This window comes from Amblyomma mixtum, chromosome 5, assembly GCF_055824585.1.
Source record: "Amblyomma mixtum isolate Tamu chromosome 5, ASM5582458v1, whole genome shotgun sequence".
Lineage (NCBI taxonomy): Eukaryota > Metazoa > Arthropoda > Arachnida > Ixodida > Ixodidae > Amblyomma > Amblyomma mixtum.
In genome coordinates this window covers 93,331,996-93,354,536 of record NC_143016.1, presented here as the reverse complement: position 1 = coordinate 93,354,536, position 22,541 = coordinate 93,331,996, and the positions used below count along the sequence as shown (strand labels likewise).

The 22,541-nt window shown below is 48.8% G+C and overlaps 1 protein-coding gene and 1 pseudogene across 1 annotated transcript; both read left to right on the top strand.

Moving 5' to 3' along the window:
* The first annotated feature begins 5,738 nt into the window (after positions 1–5,738).
* On the top strand, positions 5,739–8,708 carry LOC149343071 (neprilysin-2-like). The gene is made up of 2 exons (XM_089542290.1): positions 5,739–7,948; positions 8,465–8,708. The coding sequence occupies exons 1-2, from the start codon at positions 5,739–5,741 to the stop codon at positions 8,706–8,708; spliced, it is 2,454 nt and encodes an 817-aa protein (XP_089398416.1).
* Positions 8,709–16,781: 8,073 nt separating this feature from the next.
* LOC149343070 (uncharacterized) lies at positions 16,782–21,863 on the top strand (annotated as a pseudogene).
* Positions 21,864–22,541: the final 678 nt, after the last annotated feature.

Below are 22,541 nucleotides of genomic sequence, written 5' to 3'. Positions count from 1 at the left end.
GAGAGTATATCGGGCAGCCTGTTTACAGCGGACTGACGCAGTTTTATAATTTCACCAGTCTGCCCATTCTCGCAAGTCTTGTTCTTCCTTCATGTTCTCTCCTATGGCAACGCTGGCATGCAACGAACAGCGCCGTGTACACAAGAGCAGCAACTATCATCATCAGTGCGAATTATGCTCTGAAAGTGAAGCACGTTGAATCCTTCCCGTTGTACAGTCTTTTTTCTCTTTTTTTTTTTGACGGAGGCTTTATTTTGAAAGGATTTGTTTCTGTGCTTGCATGTGCACCGGTGTAAGATGGTTGTTGGCATAAACTAGGAGATATTGGAACAAAAGAGGAAAGCACGATGAGATGCGAATGTTGTATAAGTATCTAAATCACCTCAATAATGGACGGTATGATCGAAACAAGACCCCAGAGCATGTGAGAACACAACTTCACGAGGGGAAAAAACAAGAAGCCGGTGATTCTGGGAAACAGGTAGACATATTCAGGACCTTTTCTGAAAGAAGTAGATCATCTACGATCGCCAATATTAATTCAACGAAGATCTGCCGAAAGCACTGGTGAGTGCTAACATTCCTTTTCAGCTGGATTATCCAGCGGCTTCTTTTCTAAGTTGACTGGACAAATCTGCCCAAAGAGGACAACGCTGATGAAGTCGCACCTCGAAACAATTTGCGGGGAAAATACCGAGAGGGTTCGAGCGAATGTGGCTGACTCAGCCGTTCACTTCCAAATGGACGAAGCACCTGATTCTGGCCACCGTTTCGTTACTAACGCGGTTGCGTCCCCCCCCCCCCCCCCCTCACTTTGTCGACCTGCGATCGTGAGTGTGAGCTTTGTAGTGGAAACTAACAGTGGGACCATTCAGCGTGAATTTGTGCACTACAGATCGTGGCCCGAAGGGGTCCAGTATTAAAGACTAAGAGAGGGACCATTCAGCGTGAATTTGCAAACTACTACAGATTGTGGCCCGACCGCGTCCAGTATGAAATTGTCGTAACAGTGACCAAGCTTTTATACGAAAGCTTCATTCCACTGTCTCAAGTCTATGTTTCCTAACCTAAAGCACGCCACTTGCATTGCACACGTTTTGCACCGCATCGCAGAAGGTATTCGCGGCATGCACCCTACTGTTAATACGTTTGCGTGCAAAGTAAATCTGCGTAGCGACGTTCGCTTTTCGTATCGAATTCAAATATTCCCTTGCTTCCTGAACCAGTGGCATCCCGATGGGGCACTTTCCTAAGACAGCGAAGTATTATGCGGAAAAATGTCAAGGTAGAACAGTGTAAAAAAAAAAAATGAAGGCGTCATCTGCTGCTGCAAGGTTGCTGCAAGAAACTGTGACCAGCGATGCTCTTACCAGTGAGCTGCACAGCATCGAGAGGAGGAGGAACAACATTTATTTCCTCCGAATATGGCGCGGACCTGCGTGCGGACCTCCGGGTCCGCACGCAGGCGTCCGTGGAGGCAATCTGTCGCACCGCGGCCGAAGCGCATCCGACCCCGTCTCTTCAGCCTTGGCCGCCAGGCGGACGGCGAAGCGCTGAGTTTTTTCGTCGGAGCTTCTCAGCATGGTCTCCCATTCATCGCTAGATTTAATCGCGTTGCGCCCTGGGGCACGAACGCATCTCCAAATTATGTGATCTAATGCTGCCACGTGGCCACAAAATTTACAAATTTCTGTTTCTGCCCCGTCCCTCTTCCGCCCTCTGGCACCCGTCCAACTCCTCCACAGGGGCGAGAAGAAATTTCGAGCTTGGAGTCTTCTCCAGTCGTACGACTCCTTTTTACTCAGGGATCTATCCGGTAGCGGATATATCCTCCGGTCTTTCTTCAGATTTTCGGTTACATCCCTAAACGTACCAATACTTTCTTTGCTTTTAGATGATGTGGAGGCGTCCGCAGCACCCCGAGGTAGCGAGGAGCGGGCGAGCATGTGGGCAGCCTCGTTGCCGGCGAGACCGGCGTGTGCTGGGGTCCAGATTATTATCACGCTTTCGGCGAGAGACGACTCGTTCAAATTTTGGCAGCACGATTGCTGACTCTACCCTTGCTAAAACTCCTAACCGCCGCTTTGCTATCGCTGACGATGTGTTTCACCCCTGGTCGTGCAATGGCAATGGCTATTGCAATCTCCTCCGCCTCTACCGGCTGTAGATCTTGGTTTCTTTCGATTCCTATGGCGATCCCGATGTCTAATAGGGCGACCGAGGTTACGTCGCCTTCTTTCCCGATCGCTGCATCGGTGTTAGGCGACCGATCCCGGCGGGAGTTTGTCCAATGTGTTAGCGAGGTGCTTAGCTCTGCTTTTCCTCCTCCCCTCGTCGTGTACGGGGTGCATGTTCTTCGGTATGGGCGAGACGTATAGATCCTTTCTGATTTCTGATCTATGCTTCCTCTGACACTTTCGCCTTCCCCGGGCGCTAGTAGGTTTACCCTCGAGGATTTGTCTACACGCCGTCGTTCCTGCGAGTCGCTCTCTCTGGGATATCCTGACCGCCTCAGCCAGCTCTTTCCACTCATTATGCAACCCCATTTTCTCTAGAATGTCGTTAGAAGTAGTTATGGGTAGTCCTAGAGCACACTTCGTGCATCTCTTAATTATGGTGTTTATTCCAGTTCTTCGGTCTTGTTGATATTTAGGAATGGAGTCGCGTAGAAGATTCTGCTCATGAAAAAAGCTTGTACGAGTCTGAGTCTACTAGCCTCCGTGAGGTCACTCCTTGTGTTGGACGTCATCTTAAATACGCTCACTACGAGCTCCACCTGGTCTTTTAATTTCTTAATCAGGCTTTTGTTACTACCCCTGCAGTTGATAATCGTACCTAAATTCTACTTTCATCTACTTTCGGGACTTCGTTCCCGTTTACTTTAATTTTGATATCTGGAGATATCTTCCCGCTACTGCTGGTCATTACCAGGAGCTCCGATTTTTCTGGCGAACAGCATAGACCTACGTCCTCTGCGTGTTTGCTGATTATTAACCTTTTCAAAAAGAGGTCCATGGGCGCCGCCATATTGTGCGCTGGGCTGTGGTCGTAGTACAGAAAAGAGTTGGGCACGAAGCTCCCCCACGTTCCCGGCACAGCCCAGAAAACCGGTTTTGCCGGGGGTCCTGAAAAGGTCTATATCTGCTGCCTCTTGGAGCCTGGATGTGATGTACCAGTCGGTCCCTTTGCAGATCCAGACGGTCACATCGTCCGCGTAGATGCTTAGTTTTAAGTCATCGAGATGCCCAAGCTTACGGGGGAGCTTCCTCATTACTATGTTAAAAAGGAAGGGTGAGAGCACAGCCCCCTGCGGACTGCCTCTCTTACCCAGCGGGAACTCCTCCGAATGTAAGCCCTGTTAAGATCGACGAGCATGGGTCTGGGAAAAATTAGTACCGGACGTGACTCATCGCGAAGCAAAAGATGCGGCGAGGGCTTGCGACAGCAGCAGCAACGGCGGAAGCACAGATGCACAGGAAGCACGGCGGAAGCAGCAGTAGGTTGGCCGAGTCGGTCTTCGGGTCACCGCACGGGGTGATGCTATGCAAGGTCAGGCTGAAGCTGCTAATTGAAAGACGCTGTGTCCTCGACAGAGGTCTCGTGCTTCGGCCATCCGGCGGGGGAGTTCGAGGAGGTTCATTCACCTGCGGGGAGACTGCGGGATACTCCTTTCCCGCGGAGGCAACGCACAGAAGACTTGCGGCAGTGGTCAAGGTGACGCATCAGTGTTTGATGACTCTGTCTTCCCCTTCCCATCCCCCGAGCTGTGAGAGAGCGAGAGAGCATCAGCACCGCCCCCTGCCGTGGGTGGTACCGCCAGCGTCATCAACTGCCCATCCGATTGGACAGCGTTCTTCGAACTAAATTCCCCAGTCAGGAACCTGGGGAATACGAACCGTATTTAACGGGATGTTGTGTTGTGATCAGAGCATTGCCTTCTCGTCTGTAAATATGTAAAATAAACCCTTCTGTACAGTTTCCTCGATAACGCAGTCCGACACTGTCATTCAGAGTCGGGACCTGCGGGGCTGAACAAGTCAGTCATCTCCAGGACCCCTCTGTCCCCAACAGCCCTGAAAGCTGATGATCGCCGTTCTATCTCGCAGGAATGATCTAATGTAGTTGTAGGTTCTTTCGCCTACTCTTAGTTCAGCGCGCCCGTCGAGAATGGCGTCGACAGAGGCCGGGCCTGAATCCGACCAATTCAGCCGGCCACGCATCATATATCTCTTTTGGTTAGCCTCCTCTGAATGACTTTCTCTAGTAGTTTGCCTACGCAGGAGGTTAGTGATATTGGACGGAGATTCTCTAAGCCCGGTCGTTTTCCCTGCTTGTGGATTAGGGTGATCTTAGCCCTCTTCCACTCTTTGGGTACTTGACCACTCCCCCGCACCTGATTTAGATATCTGGTTAGGGCACTGATCGATTCGTCGTCCGGATTGCCGAGCATCTGCTTAATAACGAGGTCCGGCCCGGGGGCCGATCGTCTTTTTAGGCCGTGCAGCTCCGCTCTGACTTCTGCCACTGTTATGGGCTCGTCAAGCTCGCTGTTCGCCGGTCCGTTGTAATCTCTGTAATGCGCTGTGGCGGGGGGAGCTACGTACGTGGACTTGAGCTTCTCGATGAGCTGTTTGTCCGTACCCTTAAAGTTATACCTCGCCTATTACGGACTTCTACGCAGCGCCTTTGCAAAACTGCAAACGACGGCACTCGAGCTAGAGACCCAGCTTGAGGTTCTGGATTCTGTCGCAGAGAAGTGGAATGACACGCCAAAAGAGAATCTTCGCTTGACAGTCGCCAAGTCGCTTGACAAAAAACCAGATTCGGGTGCGCTCACCAGAAAAAAACAAAATCGAGCCGACGCTGAAAACCTGGCTGAAAACGAGAGCTGAAATATCTGCCTATAAAATTCGTAAAAGTGGAGCGATCGTTCTCTGCCTTCAAGAATATCTTAACGGTGAAACGAAAGAGCTTAAGCAAGGAGACCCTAGAAATGTTCATGACTGTTTCATTCAACTCACGAAACAAAAAGATGCGTTTCGGTGCTAAAAATATCACTGAGACACCGTGTTGCTTGAGCTAAATGCAAATAAATGCACTTTAAAAGCACTCACGCTGTCCCTAAAAGTGCCCGGTTTCATGGTATTATCTGTCCCAATTTGGATAAAATTTTTGTCCTAGTAATTCCAGCTCAATTCTTAACTTAGCGAGATCCGAAGAGGTGTTCTAAGAATAAGAGCTGGTGTTTCCCTTACCCCATCGGTGACGTGCCGATGGTGCTCACCTAGAAGACGCAGGACCCAGCATATATATATGCCCCAAGTCTTCCATGTCGGCCGCGGAGGTGGATGTTTGCCACCTGCTGTGGACTTGTGCTGGAAGAAGGGCTTCTAATATTACAGGAAGCGCGACTCACGACCGCAAGGAAGGGTGAAATCTCTAAATGGCTGACGGACAACAAAAGGCCTGCTCAGGTTCCTGCAAGGCAATTGCTTACGCGACTTTCCGTAGCGTACAGGCAGCCCAAACTACGCCGCATAGAAAATGTTCCAATTAAAAAAAAAACTATGTTCGAAAAGTGCTCCTCGTGAAATTTACGTGCGGCTAGCGAGCACCACCACCATTGCCAAAATATCGAGGCACGTGCCGCACGCGACACGTTCAGAATAGAAGAAGAAAAGCACCAAGGCGCCCGGCGGCTTTCGGCGCAGGAGCTTTAGAAGCACGTCGTGCACGCTATGCGCCCGCCGCCTCGCCTGACGTTATCCAGCCGGGACACAACCGACGAGAGCTTTTACTATCCACGACGCTTCTACGAGCGATCCGAAGACTACGCGTCGAGAAAGGTTGACTACGTCCTCCTCTTCGTGTTCGTCTTCACCGTCGTGCTTCTGCTGGCCGCGTTCGTCCGCAGCTTCCCCGAAAAGCCCGGTCACGGCGATGCGCAGCATATTCCGGGGATGGCCGCCAAGTTCCAGTCTCCTCCCCCCAAATATTTATTCACGGCCTCCAGAACGAGCACCAAACGACTCACGCCACGACGGCATGTGCCGGTTCGAACCACTTCCAGCAGTGCTGCTACTCACCAGCCACTCACAGAGACTCCAGAAGAAACTGCTGCCACTGCTGAATCGCTCAAGCATACGGATGCCACAGTACCCGTTGCTGAATCCGAGACCATCCACGAGCCCCCCTCGCAATCTTGGGCATCGGCGAGGCCTTCCACCCGTTTCTGCCACGGTATCGGTTGCCGGCAGCTAGCAGAAGAACTGGAGGCACTGCTCGACCACAACGTGGACCCATGCCGCGATTTCTACCACCACGTGTGCGGCAAATGGCTCGCGAACCACAGGCCACCGAAAGGGTCTGCCTTAGTGTCCCCGCGAATGCTGCGTCTGAAAAACTTCGAACACGTGCTCTTGGACGAGATGAAGGGTGGCACGGACGATGTTTTCCTGGGGCTACCGCTGGAAATGTGGAAGACCTGCCGGCTCAAGCACGGGGAGCGAGACTCTACCGATACTTTCCAGAACATTCTGCGCATGCACGGTCTTGGGGGCTTCCCTTTCAGAGACAATCACACGCGTGACGTGTCCGTGACTGCTGCTAGGGTCTTGACACAATCGGCCATTCCCGCTTTGGCAGACGTCCAGATCACGAAGTACGCGCTCAGGAGAGGGAAGCCTGCTCAGTGGGTCATCAGGATAGGCCCACCAAAGACACTGTTCCGAGAGTTCGTCCGGATGCGAGACGTCAACGCCGACTGGTTTCACTCAGCTGTGGAGAGAATGCACGGCCTCCGAGACATGGTACATCTGCTCAAGCTGGAACAGGCGCTCGTCGACTTGGCCGGTAAAGGGATGGCAGTGAACAATTATGTCGTGCAGCCAGTGTCAGCTCTCCTCAGCACGCGCTACTGGAACTGGCTTCGGTACCTCAACACGGTGTTTCAGGGAATTTTCCACGTCCACAGTACCACCTTGGTGACAATTAAGGGCGACGCCTTTCAGAGGATGCTGGTTGCGCTGATTGCTCGTTTCGGATCCAGTAGCATCCTTAACTACCTGGCCTTCAGAGTATACATCCGGTATTCGCCTTTTCTGAACTTCGTGGAGTTCATGGAGCTTGTCCTTCTGGCCGGTGCGCGACTGCCCGGTTGGGAAGACGGCGATCCGGCCAAGGAAGCCGCAGACCTTCGTTGCCTGAGGGCACTTTCCAACAGCATGCCCGAACCGTTCGCGTACCTTTACTGGAACGCGCAGCTACGCAACCAGCGTCGCATTAGAGACTCAACGGACGCCCTCGCCGAAGACGTGATAGGGGAAGTCGTGCGTCGCGCCAAGGAATACTTGAACCTAACGTCGACCGTCACTAACAGGTTCCGCGACGAGTTGTTCCGGCTGCGAAGACAGATCTTCGTGCCGAACTGGTTCAAAGATAGAAACTCGAGAGGCAATTATACCCGCCGACTTGTCGGAAAAGGCAGCCACTCGTCCTTGTGGTCACTTCACGGTGCCATCGCATCCTCTGTTTCCAACACCTTCCAGAGGCTGAACAACGGCAGTTTTGAAACGTTCTGGAAGGGATCACCGCTTCGTGACACACCCTGGCTCGACTTCGACAACGACTGCTTAGGCATCCCTTCGGCGGCTGTCGATAGGAATTTGAGCAAGGACGCCTTCTTCGTTCGTCACGTCCCCAGGCTTGGCTTAGATTTGGCGAGAGCAGCCTTCTCTCGCCTCACAGACCTGGATTCGCTTTCGAAGCTGGGTCCACCAGGTTACGCGGCGCACCTTCGGCTAGAGCTGCTGTCCAGCTGTCTGCAGAAGCAGTTCTACGGGAACGCGTCTTCCAGCCAAGTGGCTACGCGAGAAGACGCCCGCGACCTGCTTGCTCTGCCGGTGGCCCTGGAAGTCTTCCTGCAAGACGCGGCCCACGGAAGCCAAAAGTGAGTTCTCCAGAAACGGGGTAATTATCCATAGCATGTCGAACAGGCACTTTACCAGAGAGGGAGGGGCGTGGGGACTCACTGTCCTACCCCTTCTGGCATGCTCTCGTTGGGCTTGCGCCACCCAGTTACCCTCCCTAACACCCCTCCCCCGTCCTCACCACCATCATCCTCACTACGCCCACTGCAGGACAAAGACCTCTCCCATATCTCTCCAATTAACCCTGTCCTATGCCAGCTGCAGCCACCCGGTACCCGCAAACTTCTCAATCTCAACCGTTCACCTAACTTTCTGCCGCCCCCTACGCATCCCTTCCCTAGGAATCTAGTGGAATCCCGTCCACCTCCCCGCAAACAGAAGTAACGACACTGGATATGTGCTTGATATCAAATAAAACGCATATAACAGACCCTGCAGGCAGATACTATCGGCCACAAAGGCCGCAGCGGCGCCAGTATACGCAGGTAACGATTCGCACAACCAAACTGCTCCTCGCATTATCCGGGCTGTCGCAGGTTCAGGTTCCGCGAATCTCGAGCCGGCGCCTACTCGACGGACCGGCTGTTCTTCTACGAGTTCGCCCTTGACCGCTGCGAGTCGTACGACGACTCCTACTTCCACCTGCGCCTACACCACGGCGTCCGGTCTCCGGCCCCGTTCTTCGTCAATGGACCGCTGCGCAATTTTGCCCCGTTCGCCAAGGCCTTCGGCTGTCCCCACGGGTCGGACATGGTTGCAGCGAAAGCTTGCACTTTCTGAGGGCGCATGGGATTGGGGCAGTTGGGGATGTGCTGGAATAGGGAAGCGGGAGGTATAATGTGTGTCGCGGTGCAACGTCATTAGCTGCGTAGTGCACGGCGCTTCAAAATATTCGAAGCAATTTTGTTCGCGCCGAAGGCGCTTGTATAGCAAGTTTTAAATGCCGGAGGCTGGCCGCATTGTGCATTGTTCGTACATAGACTATGTGTGCAATCAAACAAATTAATCAGTTCCATAATGTTCTGTGTCATTCGTTCAGATAGAGTAACTTTGTGACAGGCGCTCACTGTCAGGCCTGCGAAGGGTCAGTTTTGCACGAACGACTGACTATTATGAAAGAGGATAGGCTCACTGTTTAACTTTGGCTTGCCGTGCGCTCATAAAAAAAAAAATATATGTATATGTTCTGTTTCCACTCTGAATAAATAATTCATTATCATGCACGGCGGGCATTGCGATGCTAATTATAACACCAGTTCTTTATCAATTAAGTGTAATCCGCGTTGCAGTGATTAAAGAACTTCAGTCGAGGCTGGATCGGTAGCAATGCCAGTTTGTGTTGAGTTCGGTGTATTGGTTTTGGCGTTGAAATATGAAAGGATGTCAGAGTGTCATCAACGCACTTGTGTTCATTAACCCCGCACTTTAGTACGAATCTTTTTCGGTCGATTTGCGAAGAGTCGTAGAGGCGCGGAGGTTTCACGTGCTCCAGTGGCGGTCCTAAAGGGGGGGGGGGGGCGGTCCCCCCCCCCCCCCCCCCAAAAAAAAAAAAAAGCCTTTGCACATTTTCCCGAACGTCCGTTTTCGGGCTCTCATAGGGCGAGATGTGACTTTTGACGTACAACTGGAAAGCTTTTTACTCCGTGATGCGACAAGTAGTCCCCTGCTTTTTACGTTCGCTGTGTTAGCGGCTGTCTTACTTCACACAATTCCACGTTCTACACGGTGGTAGTTACACGTGCTCAATTCGTAGTGATTGTCGAGGTGTCGTGGTCCTGCCGTGACCCCACCGTTGTCTTGCCATGCCGCCGGTGCGCGGCGACGACGGCGGTGCCATTCACCTGCGGTTGCGGTGGCCAGCAACCTCGTCGGGGCGGCAAAGAGCCACTCATTCACTTCCAAGAGTCACTTCCTAGAACTGAGTAATGAAGGTCGCTAATCCCACTGTGAAATGTCCGGGCAGGTGCTTTGACCTTCGTGGACATGCCGTGGCGGGATATCTCAGCCATCGGCTTGTTTCTCCTTGTATCGAAATGAATATTGCTCGCGTAAACGTTATTATTCAAATATTGAGTAATGGTATAACATCTATACCGTTCACCATTTATTGTTTCACAACAAAGCGCACAAAATTTTTGTGTAAATAAAATGAAATCGTTTCTATTTTTTTTTCTTTTTGATATACGGGAATCTGCCCACCCTAAAACCACGCTCTGGGACCGCCACTGACGTGCTCCTGATAATTTATTTCTTTGTGAGTGTTCGGAGGTGTAGAAGAGTGTTATCCCTATCATTAAAATGTCAATACTGAATAGAGTACACACAGGAAATGTACTCTGGAAGTAAAACATGTTTACGCAAAAAGCGTACTGGCGCTAAAAAACGGAGACAACACACACAACAAGACAGGACTGGCGCCACATGTCATGCTACAACCAACTAGCTCAAATCAAAGTATTTCTGGAAGTAAGACTGCCACTGGTTCGGTCGTATCGCAAGCTCCCTCGACTGCCCTCTGACACACTGCAGACAGCTGCAAGACTATGTCTGTACTTGTCTGTGTAACATGATTCCATATGGTTTAGCGAATGATCAGCGTTTGATCGAAAATCTCGTGTCAATTCCGCCTAGAAGAATGCACAATGTAAAGATGATCACCTGTCCTGATCGACTGTTTTCGGACTTCCTTATATTCCTATCTGTGTTAACTCGAGAAGCTGGGACGACATGGCTAATTTTCAAAAAAAAATAAATCTCAGCTGTGGGAATGGAAACGGGAATAAGGAAGAGAGGGAAAACTGGGGCCATATCACACTCTGAAAGGGGTGCTATATAGGCAGCTCTCTTCTTCAATGTTTGTCACAAATGCACATGCATGCTATTTTCTAATGAGGCCTTGACCGCAAAGATATTCTCTGCTCCCGTAAGCTTCACGCACTCCTCAGTCGGACATCCTGACCTTTATTCCTTCTCTTTTTAGTTTTCTTCCTTTCCCTTTTTATCTAACACACCAATGAGCGGCACGACCCTCTCCACTAAACACTTGCTCCATTGGCTGTAAGCACAGCAATGCCCCAATGAAGCTGATCTGGGCCAACTACTGGCTCAAAGCCTTAACAAAGCATACTCCATTGTGCTGTGTGTTAAGAAAGAATGGCGCTTGAGTTAATCACAATTCTAAACGAATGGACCGAATTCAATTGCAGAGAAGTTATGCGCGCATTTGTGTCACGCATGCGTATGCATTGTTTACAGGTACCTTAAAGGGACACTGAGGAGAGCACTATTAATATATTTTTTATAGCAAAATCCGATAGTTCGTCATGTCATGGCTTTGTTGCCACTTGGCCGGCAGCGAAAAATGCATTTATTTCTAAGAGGTTTGGATTCGAAGTTGAAAAGGTTTTTCCCGCCGCTGTGATTCAAACTTGGGATTCGGCTATGACGACAGAGGACTAAGTGACGTGAAACATGACGTGACATGACGTAACGCAGACTCCGTGATTTCTGGCAGCCAGCAGTGCGGCCTAGCAGCAGCCGAAAAGAAAGCTACCGCCGGCCGCACGTTGAAGGCATCTATCGGCTATTGCGGCCGTCGCTACAGTCGCTTCGCTTACGTTTGCACCGGCGTTTTGCGAGCGTTACGATGGATCTCGTTCTCGAAGTCGTCAACGAAGTTCTCTCAAATAGACACCTTTAGCATACCGTGTACCTTGATACCGCTAGCGGAATACCGGGAGCCCGCCTAACGCCGGCGAGCAGGCGCTGATTGGTCCCGATGCTTCAGGCGAGCGCGTAGCTGCCCGGCACGTGGCGCCATCTGGCGACGTCAAGGAGATTTGCGCATGCATTGGCTGCGCCTCAGTGATTTGTGCTTCTCGTGTCCTAGCGTTGCTATTGTTCTAGCAACACTGTTTTGTTATATGACGTCATGACGCTTGTACTTGCGAGTTTGGCCTGTGGCGGCGATACCTGTATTTTGGTTCTTGCTCTTTTCTACGTTACAAGAGCTTTGTTGTCAGTATGAGTGGCGTTTTTGTAATCAGGAGCTGGTATTCTGTCGATACAAGCCAACTTCAATTTCTCCTCAGTGTCCCTTTAAGTGCAGGGTTTATTTTCTTTCTTGACTCTTTAAAGGTGCTCTGTACACAATGTGTGCATTGCAAGGTCACAGATTTTGTGAGAGTATGCTGCCTCTAGCCATGATTTCTCTTTTGCATACGTGTCTAGAAACGCTGATAATGTGAGTGGTGTGTATTTTACTTTACGTAACTAGCTCAGTAAATAATGTTTCACAAAATGTGAACTTTCCCGCACGCGCTTCAACACAGCCTAGAAGGCATATTTTGCCATTTTATACAAGGTTTTTGGCGTCAAGTGCAGCTTAGAAAAAAAAGTTTTTACTTGATTGCAAAATCTTTACATTACTCAATCACCGAATTCCAGCAAATAACAGGGAGCGGTAACCTTCCACCACCACAATATGCGCATGTACACAGATAAGCACAAAGCGCCTTGGTGGAACTGAAATGTATGCTTCCGGCCAGTGGGTATCTGGGCATCTATAGCTGCGCTCAGCAACGCATATTTGTATTTGCGGGTTCCTAGCGTTTTGTCCAAATTCCGCAACCCCCCCCCCCCCCCCACCCCCCCCCCAAAAAAAAAAAATGTTTGGTTTTGGTTTTGTGGGGTTTAACGTCCCAAAGCGACTAAGGCTATGAGAGACGCCGTAGTGGAGGGCTCCGGAAATTTCGACCACCTGGGGTTCTTTAACGTGCACTGACATCGCACAGTACACGGGCCTCTAGAATTTCTCCTCCAAAGAAATTCTAGCCGCCGCGGCCGGGATCGAACCCGCGTCTTTTGGGTCAGCAGCCGAGCACCATAGCCACTGAGCCACCGCGGCGGCAAAAAAAAAAATGTGTAGCATGACAGAAAAGTATGCCTAACACACATTTTATCCTAGATCGAGAACCATCCCGCATGTTGTCTGCGTAGAAAAAAAAAAAGACAACGAAAGAATGGAGCGTGTATTACGCTTCAGCCACCTTTCAACTTGCGGGTGAAGAAGTGAATGAAGAGATCTGTCTTCAGAACAGTGCTGCCTCATCAGGATTACAGTAAGACAGTGCTGAATTAATTAATAGAAAGCTCCGCTAGTATCCACTCCATAAGGGTAAGCCACATACACTTCAGCCTGGCGCTGATTACCGTAGACTTCTAATCTTGGAAAGGCAGTTTGATCAAGAGGGAGGGATTATTCTGACCGACGATTGAGCGGTGGGAGGAAATGCTGTCCAGTTCCGACCCGAAAGTTGAGCAGGAGCAGATCGAAAAGGCAAGAGCGGCTTCAAGGTCCAACGGACTCCCGGAATATAGGGACCGACCACCAATATTAGAATTAAATTTCGTCACCATCATCATCATCGCCAAAAGCAAAGCAAGAATAGTTAGCAATTTTACTCGAATCATTCTATTCGCGGTTAGTCGCTATCTCAATGTCCGCCATTCCCTCGTTATAACTTGGGTCAGAGAGCGGCGCAGAGGATAACAGGAATAAAATAAAGCTGTTATATTATACTCTCCCCAGTGCCAAATCTGCGACCGCGAACGCGCTTTCATAAAAATAATTAGGGGGTGTTTCTCATTGCAGAACACGTGAGATAGCTTTCTTCAGGCCTATACAGAATATTTATAAAGAAAATTTTCTCTATTAAAATGGCGAGCGACGTTTCGAATATTTGCGGGTGCTGTAGAGAGGGATCAGAAACTGCCCATGAATAATGCACCTAATAATAATTTGCCTCAGTTTCTAACCACAAGTCTAACGATCGACCTTCGTCGTTAGACTTTGTTTACGACACCAGCACTCTTGATGGCTGAGAACCTAAATCGTTATAATCATCGTCATTAAGCAGCCACTCAGTCTCGGAGCCGGCTGATGACGTCACTGCCCTATCCACGGGCAGCGCGCGCACGTTGCGCGATCGCACCACGCGTGAACAAGGGATTCCGCTCGACCGACCGACACAGCTGCGCCTCGGAGGATTCGAAGATGGCCGGTAAGAGAGCGACGGTTAACGGCTTCTGCCGAAGCCGTCAACCCCTCGGTGGAACCGCATCTGCTGTCGCATTGAAATGAGCACGCATGGCGGGAATCACGCCTGCTTTGCTGGCTTCGAGTTCCGCTGTGCACGAGTAGGGTCGAACGGCAGTGCCTATACTCTTACAGTACATGGAGAATATTAAGCTCAGGTGGGTTTAGAGTAACGTCAGGAGGCTCAGAAACGTTGATTTTCGAGCGGAAGACAGAGAATCCATTTCGTGCAAGTACAAAAATGCAAGTACATGGCACATCAATTTGAGCACGTTGGTCATGTCATCACAGCTACGAGAATTCATCGCAGTTCATGTACAGAATAGAGCGGTGATGGAACAACACCGTTCTCAGGATGCCAAGGCTTTGTAGAGCTACATATACGGCTGATTATAATGTATATCCAAGGCTTCTGCGAACTCTAGTGTGATTCATCCGCTGAACCGGCTTCTGACTGGCAAGTCTCGTCGGCCTCAGCATGCTGAACGCGAAGCTTTCAGTCGCAGCCAGGAACTGCGTGCTGTCATCCGCTGCAGCGCTTGTGCATGTTCTTCAATGTGAAAATCTTTTTCAATATTAATGCCAATTTCTTTGGCTTTGGACCAATATTTAAGGCACTAAAAACATTAACGGGCATTTCATTATCAAAATCTGAGAAATTCAACGCCACATGTACCGTTAACAATTTGCAAATGCACCTCCAGGAGGGGCACTGTCTCCGTTCAAGGTGCAGTGATCACTGACGATAGCAGCGAATGTGTTAACCGAAAGCGTTACAAGCTGGTTAGTCTCACACCTTAACAGTTGCAAGGCTGATTTCTACCAAATGGGCTCTGGATGCATTGACCAGAGGAGAAGGCGCTCCTTTATTTATTTGTTTACTGTTGTTGTTAACGCTCCCAGAACTCCAAGTATGTTGCAGGATGTCTAGTGCACGGCTGTGCAGTTTTAGATCACAATCTAAGTGTTCTGGGAAGTTTCAAAGAGCATGTACTGCAGATCGTATACACTCCTCCACATTGCAGCGTGTCCCAAGATGATCGCGCGCAGTTAATGTCTTTCGTGTCTGCGCCGTCTCAGGATACGACGACACGTGTCTCTCGTCGACGCCCTTCTCGATCGATCCGGACAGTCTCGAGGAGGAAGACACCCCGGTGATGGGAAGCCCCACGATCTCGGTGACGCCGTCTTCGCGCGGCTCTCGTTCTTGCGAGGGTGAGCGAAATTACGCCTTTTGGTCGCATATTCTGCTTATTGGCAAGGTAGCTAGCGTGCGTATTGACACGACCCGTTGTCACGTGACCTAGGACAGTGGGTCACGTGATCAATTTAAACGATCACCACTACTAAGCCATGTGACCAATTGTTATCCTGTGAACCCTGAATTGGTAGTGGGTGCTGTGACCTATTAAGCCCCTTGCAAGTGATCCGCCATGGCCCTATGACACAACATGACCCCCCTAACTACTGAAACTTACTGAAACTCATGTGGTGTTAACGCCCCTTCAGCTATTTTAACACGATGGCGTTAAAGGCTCCGTTACCCGGGAAATCCGGAGTCGGCTTGGTGAGCAAAAAACCACGAGAATGACTCTGGCAGGTGGTGCCCAGTGAGCAACCAAGGAAGCTGATAGGCCACCTAGGTCACGTGACCTTGCGACGTCAACAGAATCTTCCCACTGGATAGTGAGCAGACTGCCTACCGTGGCAGGTGGCAGTTAAGTTAATGATTGGTCACTTAGGAAGAGCAGCCTGAGCCACACAGGGTCCAACGCTGGGAGCACTTGCCATCGCAGGGCAGTGGCGCATCGCTTAACCGCTGCACCACTGCGCCAGGAGGGGTAATGAGGCCTCCCAGGGATCTATGAATGTAAACTAGAGTATGACCTTCTGCATATATGGGAATAACCCATTACGCTAGCGCGTCATACCGTTAAGGCGGAGTTTAAGTACCCCTCCATATTTTTTGTTAAAGGGTCAGTCTACTCACCGAGATGAGTGTATAAATAATGGCATATTCTGGTAGTTGGCACCCTATAACATCAATAACGAGGGGTCTGCGCCCGGTTTAGGCAGGAATTTATATTTTATTTCGGCGTTAAAAGTCGCGTAAAAAAGCATGGTGGCGACCCCAAACGTTCATTTTGTTCAAGAAAGTGGTAGTCTTTTTTTGTAGAAGCATAAGTGAATATACTACGTACCATTTGTATGCCCCGATGTCAGAGAACCGCACGTTTTGTTCTAGTAAACTGTAGAAGGCATACCGCTCGCTTTTTTTTAAATCACATGAATATTTATAGTTACACGTACGCAAAACGCAGGCACATTCCCATTTTTAGTTCAGCGTATGCTAGCAGAGATGCAAAAATAAACTTAGCCTATAGTGGCGCCATCTGGTCGTCGGGACGGGAACCATTGCTGTAAACAAACCGACTCACCACTTAAGCCTAGGAGCGGCAGAATCGTCACTCTAATTATTAAAATAAAGCAAATTTATCTCTTATATGTTTTCTTATAGGCGAGATGAGACGAAGCGAAAGACAGGCGCCCTATTTATGGCCAGTGAACGCACTGAAAAAGGCAGCAACAACGAGAATTCAGTCCGAAGCGAGAGGTCCGGCTTCGACGGGCGCCGCCATGTTTGTCGCCGCGCGGCGGAAATCCGGAGGGCGTATTCAGAGGAAGGTGATCCTCGTTGCGATTGGCCAACCGAGAACAGACGTCACAGCGCTACGCTACGTCACTTTTTGGGGACTTTTGGGGAACATTACGCTTCAACCCACAGGGAAAATTTCAACTCTTCGTGAAAATCCCTGCTCGCGCCGCGTTTACCGCGATTGGTGCGCATATCCCAAGGTGCATCTCTTGCCAACACCACCTGCTCTTGCTCGCTTCTTTTTTCTTTTCCTTTTGCCTGGAGCATGGAGACTGACATGTGCGACGGCGCTCCTTCAGCGGCCACCGGCAAAAATTCCGAAAGGAAGTGGTGCAAGTTTTGTGACAAGGCGTTCTCTAATACTAGTAATTTAAAAAAACACGTGAAGAATATTCATGGGGAAGTAGCGTTGCAACGTATAAAAGACGAGGAAGCGCTCACCTGTAGTAAGGCACGGCCGTTCTCATGCGACTTATGTGCGAAGCATTTTGCCACCCTTCGTGACCTGCGGCGGCACCACGTGCAAGAGCACAACTTCGAGGAAGAAGTGGAGAATCTAGTCTTCCACTCTAATAAAGGTAAGAACGAAGTCGATACTATTGCATGCACGCACGCAGTGATCAAGGCAACAAAGGACCAAAGCGGGAGGCAGTCGCGCGCTCGTCATAGCTTAGTAAAAGTTGCAGTTTATTGACCTTCCGAATGAGCGCATTTTAAGTTTGTTAGCACAAAGCGCGTTCTTTTTTTTATTTACGGGCTTACACTCACTTGGGGAAACTTGCACGTGGTTTTGTGCACAAAAACTTCGCGATGACATGCACGTTTTTTTAAAGGGACCCTGAAATGATTTCGATGGGCATAGTCTAGTGCAACAGATCTGTAGAGGTAGCCTTTGCGGGTATTCGAGTGAAATGTGAAACGTAATGTATTATAACTTTGAAAGACATGACTTGTCTTAGTTATTTTGCACTTATTTGTAATGTAAGGTGTATAGTTTGTACAAAGCATACGTAATCAAATCATTCTGAAGTGTAGCATGACTCAGCACTTTACTAGTAATGTGAGGTGCGCAGTTTGTACAAAGTTGCAGTCATGCCTCGCACTCATGACCCGTCATAATGCAACATAGCATGACTGCGCACTTTAATGCTTTGGCATTCTCGCTGATGAGTGTGTGTCTGCATTTTTTTTTTTTGGTATCCTAGCTCCTCCATAAGCAAAGAGGCAAGCAGCGCACACTCTTTCATATTTTAGACTGACCACTGCAGGAAAAAAACTGGTCGTGCGGCCCGTCCTTGCAGCAGACTCGATGCTTCAGGCCTTGCTTATGCTTCGTTGCATGCACCTGCGATGTTGACAGAACTGCACTTCATATCTCCGTCGCAACTGCAACGTGACGCAGGCACGCGCAGACAGGACACACGACATTGCCGCGGCATGCGCTGGCTTAGCAGCGCTGAAGCCATCGCAATTGCAACACGCAGAAGCGTGTAGGATGAATGCCCAGCGTTGTTCTGCCTTTGGAAGTCAACAGCGCTGCCCTGAATTTGTGGTACAGGGCCATGTAAAAGGTTGCTGTGCAGGAATGAGTTCTTGCAGAGGGTAGTAAAATTGAAATACTTCCATGTAACAGTCTGTGCTATCACTTAACCTGCACTTAATATTTTCTCCAAAAATTGTTCCCCATGCGCTAGTAGCAGGAAAAAACAGTAAGCAAATGACTGATAAATTCTTAACAACAAAAAAGCTGGGAAATGCAGTTCTGCACTGCAGGTTAAAGGCTAAAAAATTTGCAGCTAAATCCGTGATTGTCATGCGCACTTGGCAGAGGCAGAGCGCCAGTAGTAGCGCGACAGTATTGCATTGTGTTCCCACTCCATAGCACATGCATTTTTCATTACTGCATGTAAAAAGTGCAATGCAAGCAGTGTGATACACAACGAATAGAGAAGTTTTGCCGAAATTCTTTAAACGTGCGAAAGCAGAACTGCATGAACATTGCCTCGTCTTGTTACTTTACTGTTGGCTTTCTAAGGATGCCTTATGCCGTTATTCATGTGCTATCATTGTGTACATGTTTTTATCAAAATGAAGCACACCTTTGTTCACGCCTCAATTTTTTCTTTTATTTCTTTTTTAGTCGTGGTGTGTCATGAGTGGTCATGGACTTAACATCATATGTTGGCATCGTGTCATAACTATGTTACAATGCTTCTGTGAGGCTGTGGTTGCTATGTCGTCATTGCTATGCTTTTGGCACAAAGCCATATACATCGCAAGACCTTGCTCGGGGTTTACCGTTCGGAATAGTGCTTTCACACTAATAATTAACTAATACTATGTGGAGTGCTTAGTTATGTTTACAATCTTTCCGTTTCAGAATTTTGCTCCTGGAAAGACGGAGAAGAAAGCAAAACTTGCTGCCATTTCATAGCTTCAACAGGAAAAAAGGAATGTGGATCAAGTGTTTTTAAACGCTACCTGCACTGCCACCGTTCCGGCTCGCAGGAAGAGCTTCCTATAGAACAGCGCCAAAGGCAGGAAAAGGGGCAAGGAAGCTGCAAAATCGGGAGACACTGCTTTGCTACTTTAGAGGTCACGGAGAAAGACGGCAAGGTGTATGTAGTGTTTCAAAAGAAACACTACGGACACTTTAATGAGGCCTGCCACCAAAGGCTGTCCCAGGATGAGGCCAGAGTGCTTGCAGGTTAGCCACTCCTCTTGTACAAAGCATTTGTGCATGCAGTGTTGACTGTACCGGAATGTGAGAACGTTTACAAGCTACACTCCGCCAACCCTTCATAAATAGGAGACGAAAGTGCAATAGAAATGTATTTTAGGGGGAAGATATTGTTCATTGAACTTGAGTGATCATTTCAATAATATTCATTCTCCTGCAATGCATCTATGGCACAAAAGAGGAATGTCCCACAAAACGAGGGGGCGGAAGAGGTTATAGTAGGACACAGCTTAAGAACCAAGCGGCCAATGCCCCTCAAAGGAAACCTGCCAGCCAATGGCATCTACCAATTCTCATGATGTCATGGTTAATCCTAGGGGGTAGCATTGCAGGAGGGTGGCAGATGAAAGGGGATTAGTTACGGCTTAATTGGATTAACTGATGAAAATCAGCTGACACCACTGACTGGAGGGTCTCCTTTGAGAGCCATCTGCCACTTCATTCTCGAGTTGTATCTGACTATAGTGCAATTGACTTAAGCCTGCTTGGTCGCATGAAAGGGTGAGAAACAATTGATCCACGGCACATTGCAGGCACAGCACAGTCTGTATGAAGTTCATGCTGTCTAGTTTAGAGGTGCTTTGTGGAAGGGGTCTAGTCCTTCAAACTGAACATAATTACGAATGTCATCTAGCATTGATCTACTCCAATGTCTGTTTTTTTGTTTTTCTGCTGGTTTCATTGACTATCCTAGGTCTGTCGCTCAATCGGCTGACATTGAACTTTATGTGTAAGAAGTCGGCTTGAGCTTGGCTGCCTGTCAAAAGCGTAGGCATTTCATTGCAGATACGCAACGCCACCGGTCTAACGGTTGTATAAGGGGGCATGTTTTTTCACATAAGACAGGTTTGTCTGCAGTCAGCATTCATTAATTCGAATTATTTGACTGTTTTGGCACTTCATCAGTAACGCTCGCAGGAATGGCTCAGTGGTTTGAGTGTTCAGCTACTGAGCTGGAGTACCCGGGTTAGAACCCGGCTGCTGCAGCTGAGTTTCGATGGAGGCAAAATGTGCTGAGCAATGTCAGTGCTCAAAGGTCCTCAGGCGGTCGAAATTATTACCAAGCCCTCCACTACAGCACCTCTTTCTCTCTTGCTTCTTACACTCCTCCCTTCCCTCATGGCACAGTTTGAGGTGTCCATGGAGAAAGCGGGGCAGTTACTGTGCCATTTCTTTTCCTCAAAAACCACTAATATAGAACGAACAAGCAGCATTTATATTTCAGCTTATGCATGACTGGCATGCCCTCCAATTGTCTCTGACTTAGCAGCAGTCATTCAGGTGTTGAAACCAAAACAGCTTCAGAAAAATATTCACTCAGAAATTATTCACCTGGCGTAAGTGAATTCTACATTGTGACTGGTGCAAAGTATTGTCTTGTGCACAAGTCCAAGGAAACAAAGATCGCATTCAAAAATTTGGTGTCCCTACTCCTTTAAAGGTTGCTGTCAGGCGAATCAGTGCATTTTTTGAATATGCAGAATGAAACGGGACAGGATGAGAAGCACATGTCCTTATTCTTTTGTTGTCCACATTTTCAGTGCTGTTATATTCTGTATTTATAACACGCAGAGAAACAACCATTTTGTCGTGTGCATTGCAGTGCCAGAAAAGAGAAATGAAAGTTGATGAATTTTGTGTCAAAAAAAAGTTGAATTTTGAGTCACCTGTGAAAAGGAACGAAGCTGAAGATGAAGGAATGTGACTAGAAGTATTTGTCACTTTATCACATGGCTGTAGGCAGATGTACCAGAGATGTTAACAATTTTTTTTTCTGTGCAATTTTCAGGTCGGTTAGCAGAAGGAGTGCCTGCAAAAACTATTGTGCACAACATCCGAGCAGGCACAAGTGGATCAAGCCCACGGATGCAACTAGTGACCACTAAGGACCTCCGTAACATTGCAGATAAGTTTAGGATTGGTAAAACAGAGCAGAGAGATCCAGACGATTTTAACAGTGTTGAATTATGGGTCGAAGAAATGAGGGCAGAAAATGAGTCACCACTGTTGTATTACAGGAAGAAGGGTGACCCCAACAGTCATGATGGTGACTTTGAGCTAGCATTAATGACGCTCCCACAACGAGAGTTCCTTCATAAATTGGGGGCAGCGAAACTGTGCATTGACTCCACCCATGGCACAAATAAGTACAAATTCCAACTGACAACCCTGCTCACAATTTCTCAAGATGGATCTGGTATCCCATGTGCCTACTTGATTTCAAAAAGGGTGAACATGGGCACCATGGTGAGGTTTTTCGAGGCCATCAAAGAAACAAACACAATACAGTGTCAGGCATTTATGTCTGATGATGCCCCTGTTTATGGCAATGCATGGGAGCAGGTGATGGGTCCCTTGAAGAGTCGACTGCTTTGCAGCTGGCATGTGCTACACAACTGGAGCATGCGCCTGAATACAGTCACAAACAAGGACTGCAGGAGTGCAATAAGGGACATGCTGCACACTCTGATGAAGTGCACAGATGAGACGGAGTTTCAGCAGTTGCTCCCTGCATTTCTTTGTATCCACTCCAAAGAGCGGCAGCTTAATCGCCTTTCTCCAAAGGAGCTGGAAGAGCTGGATGGCTTCATCAGATATTTTGAGAAAACATACGCAAAGAGGGCATGTCAGTGGGCTTACTGCTATCGGCAGTACATTGGTTTAACAACAAATAATCACTTGGAGTCAATGCACAAGACATTGAAGTACTCTCACTTTGGTGGCAAGGTTAATGGGCGATTGGATAGATTAATCAAAGTACTTTTTAATTTCACATCCGAAAAGCTTTACAACAGGGCTATTGCACTCGTGAAAGGAGGAGCAGACCACCGCAAATCTGCCCTATTTAGGAAGCATAAAGTGGGGATTGAGCTTTCTAAGTCCAGTACTGAGAGAGTGGGAGATGGCCAGTGGCATGTAAAGTCACAAAGTTTGGTGAACTTCAAGCACACAGTGCAAAGAACTAGCAAATCGTGCAGTGGCTGCGAGCTTCATTGTAAGCAGTGCAAGGCTTGCCACAACATGTACACATGCACATGTGTTGACCATGCAACGCATGCACACATGTGCAAGCACATGCATGCTGTTGCTATAATGGAGCTACAGTGGTGCCAGATGCAG

What these genes read in the sequence shown, in the direction of transcription:
- LOC149343071 (XM_089542290.1), top strand. Translation starts at nt 5,739, where the DNA reads ATGCGCCCGCCGCCTCGCCTGACGTTATCCAGCCGGGACACAACCGAC. An exon ending in GCGGCCCACGGAAGCCAAAA is followed by an intron (nt 7,949 to 8,464) that starts GTGAGTTCTCCA and finishes GGGCTGTCGCAG; the next exon opens with GTTCAGGTTCCGCGAATCTC.